General features: G+C 37.8%; 1 protein-coding gene across 1 annotated transcript; it reads left to right on the forward strand.

The window, feature by feature from the left end:
* Window positions 1-520: 520 nt before the first annotated feature.
* On the forward strand, window positions 521-8,746 carry MAPK6 (mitogen-activated protein kinase 6). Its single transcript, XM_066328445.1, has 5 exons — window positions 521-1,075; window positions 1,649-1,793; window positions 4,823-4,987; window positions 5,612-5,813; window positions 6,383-8,746. Exons 1-5 carry the CDS (start codon window positions 521-523, stop codon window positions 7,479-7,481), a joined length of 2,166 nt encoding a protein of 721 aa, XP_066184542.1. The 3' UTR covers window positions 7,482-8,746.
* Window positions 8,747-9,089: the final 343 nt, after the last annotated feature.

A 9,089-nucleotide genomic window follows, 5' to 3' on the forward strand; every position in this document is an offset into this window, starting at 1 on the left:
AAGAGAAGAAGGAGGAAGAAGGAAAAAAAAATAGTGCTTACCAGCACCATAGAATGACGCTGCTCAGGACCAGTCCAACACTGAATGTATCTGCACTGTGAGGAGGAGGATGTTAATAGAAGCCTATTATGTGCATATTTATTCACATTTTTGTTAAATGTTAACCAGATTAGCACAGTAGAGCTGAGTGCATAGTATGTCATTTCATTCCGTTTGAGTTTCTTGTGAGTGTTTTCTTTAATGTCTGCAGAAATGCTGCACCTTTCTTGAACTATGAATGCTGCAATCTTTCTATCTTATGCTCGGTTTGAGTTCTAGAGCTTACAGGCTCTAAATTCAAGGGGACACAACAGGCCTGGCTGGCTCATAATGAAATGAGAGTGTCAAGAAACCATCTTGCAGTCAAAGCCAAGTGTTTCTTCTCCCTTTCTCTAAGACCTTTCCTTCAGATACCAGTGGAAGTGTCTCCGTGTGTTTACAGAAGCTTGGTAGTTTGAGGAAAAACGTAAAGAATTTTAAAATGGCAGAAAAATTTGAAAGTCTCATGAACATTCATGGTTTTGATCTGGGCTCTCGGTATATGGACTTAAAACCACTGGGCTGTGGTGGAAACGGCTTAGTTTTTTCTGCTGTCGATAATGACTGTGACAAAAGAGTGGCTGTCAAGAAAATTGTCCTTACAGATCCCCAGAGTGTTAAACATGCTCTACGTGAGATCAAAATTATTAGAAGACTTGACCACGATAACATTGTCAAAGTATTTGAAATTCTTGGTCCCAGTGGAAGCCAGTTAACAGATGATGTGGGCTCCCTGACAGAATTGAACTGTGTCTATATTGTCCAGGAATACATGGAGACAGATCTGGCTAATTTGCTAGAGCAAGGCCCTTTACTAGAAGATCACGCCAGGCTTTTCATGTACCAGCTGCTACGTGGGCTCAAGTATATTCACTCTGCAAATGTTCTGCATAGAGATCTCAAACCAGCTAATCTTTTCATTAATACTGAAGACTTGGTGCTGAAGATTGGTGACTTTGGTCTTGCACGAATCATGGATCCTCATTATTCCCACAAGGTATGCAGGGTGGGAATATCTAAGTGATACATTGACAACTGTGCCTTCTTAAAATAGCATCTTTCTCTCTTTTGCACAGGTAGATAGGCTGTGGAAGGCCTCCTTAGCATTGCTTGTCTCAGCTAGGACTACTGCAAGCATAAAATAATTTTTTTGGGGCAACATTTAGTTCTATTTAATTATAGAAGCCTTAGATAAGATTATAAGTAGTGCATTCATAGTGCAAGTGTGGCTACTTTGGGGGATTGGTTTAGAGATACTGTCCTCCTGGTCTTGATGTTTCTCAAGAGAGTTCAGTATCATCTCTGCGTTTATTTGGCATCTGGGACTGAGATAGTTTTGCTGCAGTACCTCATTTGACTAATAAATAGTGTCATATTTCTATATGGTTGCTGTTGTCGCTCACAATGATGTTGGTAACAGTAGGAAGAAGGTTTAGTAGAATGCACACAATATAATCCCTGGGACTTTGAGACTAAAAAAAATCTTGTTAGTAGTGCATTAAAAAAAAATTATTTTAAAAAAATAATTAGGTTTTTTAAGACTTACGTTTTTTTGATTTCATTTCATTAGGGCCATCTTTCTGAAGGATTGGTTACTAAATGGTACAGATCGCCCCGGCTTTTGCTTTCTCCTAACAACTACACTAAAGCCATTGACATGTGGGCTGCAGGTTGCATCTTTGCTGAAATGCTGACTGGGAAAACCCTCTTTGCAGGTGGGTAGAATAAAATCAGTGTGTATATTTGTAAAAGGAGTGGTGCAGCTTAATTATCTTCCTCAGGAAAGATTGGTTCTCATGGCTGACATCAGTAGTCATTGACTATCAGGATATGCTGTACTATTATGCACTTCTATGAACTATAAATTTATGTATTTGTAAAGCAGAAGACATTTCAATTTCGTTATTTGTATTGGTGTGTATTTAGATAAATATCATAATTTAATGTAGGAGTCATACATGGTAAATCTCTCTGTAATTTTATTAAGCTGAATTTATTGGTTACTTAGAAGTGTTCTGATACATGTGTGAATTGGTGTATCCAGGGAGTATTTGAAGATTATGAATACCCTGAGTATCATATGAATAATTTTTTTTTTTAATGTAGTCAACCTAATAGCTTCTTGATTCTCTATATTTTAAATTATGAGGCCCTGGGGGCACAGATTTAAAGGTGCAAAATTTAGTGCAATCTAAGTTGCAAGGAAATGTGCAGCCTTCAACTGTTTCAGGTAAGATAGGCAGCAATGCTGTGGTCTCACTGGGTGCATCTATATTAGAGCTTTGGTTAGGATCAGGAGCAGATTTTTGGAGCCAGTCTCTTGATGGTGATCCTGTACTATGTTGCTGACCTAGCTCAGAGCACAAACTAGAGCATTTCAGATCAAGTGAAATTGTCATTTGCACTACAGGGGGTCACCACCTGCTGATAAGCGCTTGTTCCATGGGCGCAGATGAGTAAACTGCTGAAATACCTCTGAAATGCTGATTTTTGTGCACCCTGGGGCCTCTGCAGCAGCTGCCTCGTTCAAGCTCCTGCTTGGATATGCTCCTGTGGGCCTGAATTACAGGAGTAATACTGATAAAACCTCTGAGAGCTAAGCTTGCATTTCAAAGTTCACATTCCTTTAGACACATGTGGACTGAAAGCACACCTCTGCTGTCATTCTTAGCTTTCCATGAAAAGGCAATGGAATTGAGACCTTCTTCCTATTAAGTAGTTAATGGAGAATTGTTACTTGAAAGCATTATTTGTTATAAGTCAGTGATTAATACGTGCAAAGGTTTCTCTTAACATACAGTGAGTTTTTCACTCTTTCAGTCATTAACTACTGGAGTAATGTCCCTGGAGTATTAAATGCTTGGCTGATACAAGATTTATTAGGTTACCATTGCACCAAGTACTTCTGCTGGCAAATAATGGGAGAAAGTCTGCAGATTTCATCATTCAGGATAGATTGATCACATTTTGGCTTTTTTTTTCTTTGAGTAGCATTGGTATTTGTCACAATTTTTTATTGGCCCAATAGCTGTGCAGAGAGAATTCTGTTTAAAAACTTGGTCTTAGTCACCAAAATCCTAAAATTGTAGGCTTGTTTATATGTCTTAGTTGTATTGAGTAGATACTTAGAAAAGTATTTTAGATATAGATGTGCCCCTCAGAAAATTTACACTGCCACGGTTTTCTAATCTAATGAAAAGTCGATTTCTTGGCATCATGCATTTGGAAAGGGAAGGTGGTTGGAGATCTGATTATTCTACCCTGAGACTCCGAATAAAGCTCTTTTGCAGAGTTGTTGGAAGGGATTGATTTGGTTAATTGCAACTTGCTGTCTGCTTCTGAACCATCCCTTAGGAATCCTGCTGTTCAAAAAGCTGATGAGAATGGGAAGGAAGAATGCAGATTAATATTGCAGAATACCTGGAACAAGTGAGGGAAGGGAAATTGAGGCAAAGGAATTCAGTAGCTTTTCCAAACAACTTCTCTGTTTCTTTGTTCTGAATTAATATTTTGCAACGATTTTCTCGCTGACAGTGGACAGAAAGCTGATTAATTTTTAGGATGGTACTAATTACACAGTAGAATCTGTTTTCCAGCAAATTACAAGCAGTATGACATCTGATAGATCATATTAAGTAATTTGCTGTAGTTTGAAGTAGAACAAAACAGCTCTTACAGTCCAGTAAAGAAGTTAACATAAGGCAGTTCTGCTTCATTTGGGGAACTGTCGGATTTTCTGCAGTGACTTTGCCTTAGTTTTTCAAGTCCCCTGGCAGGTGTGTGGTAGGATGTGCAGTGCAGAGTGCTGTGCTGTGCAGGCACTGAAGTGAACTGAGGGTATGGAGCTTTGGAGATGGTACAGTCTCTTGCTGGCCCCATTTATTTTTATATTTATTGACACATACGTCAGTATTGCTTGTGATTGCCCAGAGCTGCTTGGTGAAGGAAGGAAACAGTGGCATGCAAATAATCCTATATAATTTCACCTGCTAGTTGAATCTCTAGGATCCTACATACTTTTTGGGAGCTGAACAACAAGCTGTTGGCAAGTTGTATTTCTGGATACTCTAGTCCTGAATATAGATGCTGTTCATTATTCAAAATTGACCTGCTGTATAGGCCCCTATTGTTCTTAGCCAGGGAAAATCCAGGTAGTGCTAAAAGAGTACCATAATTTCAATCATAATACAGTACTTTTTTCAAGAAGAGTATCACTCTATGTAACCAACAGATGATTTTTGTCTTGCACTTGACAGTTACTGCAGGATTTCAGAGCAGAATATTAATACAAATGGTTGTGGCCTGCAAAATGTCATTCTGAGTAGCTAAACTACTACAGTTTTTATTAATAAGGGACATATAATTCAAAGTAAGGTCAAATACTGGATTAATTAGGTGGATCAGCTGAAAGGGGAGGATTGCAGTATATAGTGTATAATAAAAAGGGTATTGCTGTAGAGTACCTCATCCATGGTGAAAATGCCCTTACAAAAGTTTAAGGTTAGGTCTCTTAATCTGTGAGTAGCAGCTCTGTAATTCTTCATATGTCATGGCATTTCTTGAGAGCTCTTCAGATTTATTATCATTTAAATTCAGAACTTCAGCCTTTCTTCTGTTGCAGGAGATTATGATCTTTTACTGGAAATAGCTGCTCAGAGCACAGAGTTTTGACATGTCTTTCATATACAGGGATCAGAAATGTTTGAAGTCGAAATAGCAGCTTGTCTTTTCTTTTGGTGCTCAGGTGCACATGAACTTGAACAGATGCAGTTGATCCTAGAATCAATTCCTGTTGTACATGAGGAGGACCGTCAGGAGCTTCTCAATGTAATTCCAGTTTACATTAGAAACGATATGACTGAGCCACACAAACCTTTAACTCAGCTGCTTCCAGGCATCAGTCCTGAAGGTAAGTAATGAAATAACCCCTTAATTCACTGTTTTGATGTTTCAAAATCATCAAGTAGTGTGCAGCTCTGAGGTGCAGGTGTGTGACTTAAAAGCAAGTTTCAGTTAGAAGAATCTGTGTTCTCTGAAGAAGGGTTGTCTTCTGCTGTAGTAAAAAAAAAAATTACTTCCACAATGGCTACTTGGTTATCTTTAGAGTAAAATTGTGACTCTCTGCTGGACCTATCTGCTCTGAATTGCTTTGTTGTGAGACACTTTTAAATACAAGGGAACACTGGAATGGAGTCAAGTATAAAAAGACTGTCTTTCAAATGTTTTTAAGACTCCCCCAGCTAAAGTAACAGCAGTGTTCCTGTTAGCCGTTGGTGGATACTGATTCAGCTTGAAGCTTTCTGTCTCTTGCTATTTTTTTATGCTTCAAGTTAAATTATGGTTGATCTTAGATTTGACTTCACTCTCTTTCTGCTGGCTACAAGATGCATATTTGGCACTGTACTGTCAGTAGCTGATACTTCACAGGCAGCTACTTTGAAACAACTAGAGAGCTCTAGAGCAAAGCACTGCACCTTAATGTTAAGTCTAAATATGAGAAATTTCCCATTTAATGGTAGTTTATATTCTACAGCACTGGACTTTCTGGAGCAAATTTTGACATTTAGTCCCATGGATCGATTGACAGCAGAAGAAGCTTTGTCCCATCCTTATATGAGCATTTATTCCTTTCCAACGGATGAGCCTATTTCAAGTCATCCTTTTCACATTGAAGATGAGGTTGATGATATTCTGCTAATGGATGAAAGTCACAGCCATATTTATAATTGGGAAAGGTAAATTTATCACTTACTGTGGTAATATATCTGGATGGTTTTGTTCTTGAAATGACATTGCTTCATGGGCATTATTTCTTTTTCTCTTCGTTTCTTCTTCTTGAGTTGACCTGAGAATAAAATTTTCCCTTATAGCATTATCATTGGATTTATAATCTGTTAGATGTGATTTAGATATGCTGATAGATTCCTGAGTTGCACTCAGAACTCTAGAATCTAAAGTTAATGCTTCCATTATTTTTTCCTTCCCCAAAATTCTTCTCTAAAAATAAACTTTGTTTAAGGACAGTTTGAATTATGATTGTCTTGTCTAGTGCTTAATGCATATTATAGTAAAGAGATTTCACGGTAGTCATTTTAAGTTAATTAAACACACTTTAGAAAGAGTTCTGTAAATGGAGTGAGCTATTGTACATAATTCTGTTTCTTTATGCTAGATTAAATTAAAAACCTGGAAGAGGTACCCAGCTGGATTAAGGAAAAAACTGTGTTGAATTGTCATGATTTGTATTGTCTTGGGAGCTAGAAGACTGTTTTTAGCTGCTAACACTTAGTAAATTATTTTACAGGTACCATGAAAGTCAGTTTTCCGACCATGACTGGCCTATTCATAATAACTATGAAGCTGATGAAGTTCAGCGTGATCCAAGGGCTCTTTCTGATGTTACTGATGAAGAAGAAGTGCAAGTAGATCCTCGCAAATATTTGGATGGAGATCGTGAAAAGTACCTGGAGGATCCTGCCTTTGACACCCACTTCTCAACTGAGCCTTGCTGGCAGTACTCAGATCACCACGAAAACAAGTATTGTGATCTGGAATGTAGTCACACTTGTAATTACAAAATGAGGTCATCTTCATACCTAGATAATTTAGTTTGGCGAGACAGTGAAGTTAACCATTACTATGAGCCCAAGCTTATTATAGATCTTTCAAACTGGAAGGAACAAAGCAAAGAAAAGTCTGACAAGAAAGGCAAGTCTAAATGTGAAAAGAATGGGTTGGTGAAAGCTCAGATAGCACTTGAGGAAGCATCACAGCAACTTGTTGAAAAAGAAAGGGAGAAGAATCAGGGGTTTGACTTTGATTCTTTTATAGCAGAAACCATCCAGCTTAGTTTACAACATGAGTCTACTGATGTTGATAAATTAAATGACTTGAATAGTTCAGTGTCTCAGATAGAGTTGAAAGGAATAATATCGAAGTCTGTAAGCAGAGAGAAGCAGGAGAAAGGCATGGCCAATTTGGCACAGTTAGAAGCTCTGTACCAAACTTCTTGGGACAGTCAGTTTGTCAGTGGTGGGGAGGGGTGCTTCCTCATAGACCAGTTCTGTTGCGAAGTCAGGAAAGACGAACAAGTTGAAAAAGAAAATACTTACACCAGTTATTTAGACAAATTTTTTAGTAAGAAAGAAGATGCTGAAATGCTAGAACCTGAGCCAGTAGAAGAGGGGAAGCTTGGGGAGAAGGAAAGAGAAGAGAGCTTTCTCAGTAACAGTGGCGAGCTCCTTTTCAACAAGCAGCTTGAGGCTATAGGTATTCCTCAGTTTCACAGCCCTGTTGGCTCGCCTCTCAAGTCCATCCAGGCCACACTAACGCCTTCTGCTATGAAATCATCTCCCCAGATTCCCCACAAAACCTACAGCAGCATTCTGAAACACCTAAACTAAAACACTCAGCAGACATTTCTTTTATATTCATGAGATGTGTTTGTCTTTTTTTATTACTAGTGTAAGTAATTTTTTTACTTGAATCAGATGGTGTAATTTTGGTATGGATTTCATTAGTTTTCTGTTTACCATTGTTTTTACAATCCAGAATTACTTTCTATACATGAGTTAGTTTTGTTTTTAAACTGGCATGTCGTTTGCACACAAAATTAAAGAATAGAGCAAAATAATGCAAAATGCAGGAGGTAACAAAAAAATGCACTAAACCAAGTAAAAAAAAAAAAAACATTCTCTCAGTAAAACAGTGTCCATGTTTTGCAGAAAAAGAACCTTGCCTTGAAATTTACACAGTGAGACTGTACATAATTGCATGAGAATATCTATTTTTCCCAAAACATTTTTTTCATTCATGCGTATTTTAGAGTTTTTCATACTCTACACATTTCTTAGACACATGATACCAGCAGCAACTGAAATGAATGCAGAATTTGGTACGCATGTGTTATCTACCTCAAGGTAACAGCAGTATGTGGCAAAACATTAACCACCCATAGTGCTTCTCATTATGCACTTCTGTTTAGCCAGCATTATTGTAGTAGCTATTCCTATTGAAAATCATTCAATATTTATAAATGTTCTGGTATGCATTCTTTATAGTGAAGTGTTAATATACAGCACTTTTATTTATTTTAGCAAATAAGTATATTTCTGTAATTATAGAAAGTCAATTTTTGAGTTGCTTTTCAGATAAAAGTTTTTGTTTAGCACTATGGTTTTATTGCCTACATAGCTGGATATATATTAACATCGGCTTATTCTGAGGCTATCCAATACATTTTTATTTTTATTTCAAGTAAAGCACTCACTGTGTATAGGAATTTGTAATTGGAGGTGCTTGATCTCTACTAAAGAAATTAGGAATTGCTTTATTATCAAATGCTCCTAGAAGTCTTAATTGTGTTCATTTTTTAAAGATTTTGTAATGTTAGTTGTGTGCATGGAAATAATTAAGGTACAACATTACTGTAGGTTAAAGTTCTATATGGTGAGACATTTTGTTTTTACTGTATGTTTTTACTGAATGATTCCTGTCCCACTCCCAGCCCCCCTCAAAAGCAAGCATGAATAAAATTAGGTTAAATATAGCATGTAGCATCTCGGTCTTTTGAAAATTTGTTTTACCTTCTGATTTTTTGAAATACTGGATGTATCATTGGCTCCCCTGTTTAAAACTAAAAACAAATAAAAACATGGCCAGCAAAAAAGGCTGTTTGTGATGCTTTGTACACACCCTGCCAGATGAAGAGCAGCTGCTGTGCTGCAGCTCGGGGAGTTGTGTGAGGGTTACTGCCTAACACAGGGTGCTCATGGAAGCATGAGAAACTCCCTGGAAGTGCCACTGCTGGGGCTGCAGCATCCTGGAAGGAGATCCTAAGGGTTTCCTTCTGTCCTTGCTGCCTGCAACCTCTACCAAGGGAAATCCTGTGTGTCCATAACCATTTCTGTTCAAAACCACTTGACTTTCAGAGTACGAGTGGCCAAAGTTAGTGTTTATCAGTGTCCTAGAGCGATTAATGCTGAAGGAAAAGCTGCTGTGAGTGGGTGCGA

The sequence above is a fragment of the Sylvia atricapilla genome, chromosome 13, assembly GCF_009819655.1.
Source record: "Sylvia atricapilla isolate bSylAtr1 chromosome 13, bSylAtr1.pri, whole genome shotgun sequence".
Lineage (NCBI taxonomy): Eukaryota > Metazoa > Chordata > Aves > Passeriformes > Sylviidae > Sylvia > Sylvia atricapilla.

What these genes read in the sequence shown, in the direction of transcription:
- MAPK6 (XM_066328445.1), top strand. Translation starts at nt 521, where the DNA reads ATGGCAGAAAAATTTGAAAGTCTCATGAACATTCATGGTTTTGATCTG. An exon ending in ATCCTCATTATTCCCACAAG is followed by an intron (nt 1,076 to 1,648) that starts GTATGCAGGGTG and finishes TCATTTCATTAG; the next exon opens with GGCCATCTTTCTGAAGGATT. An exon ending in CATATTTATAATTGGGAAAG is followed by an intron (nt 5,814 to 6,382) that starts GTAAATTTATCA and finishes ATTATTTTACAG; the next exon opens with GTACCATGAAAGTCAGTTTT.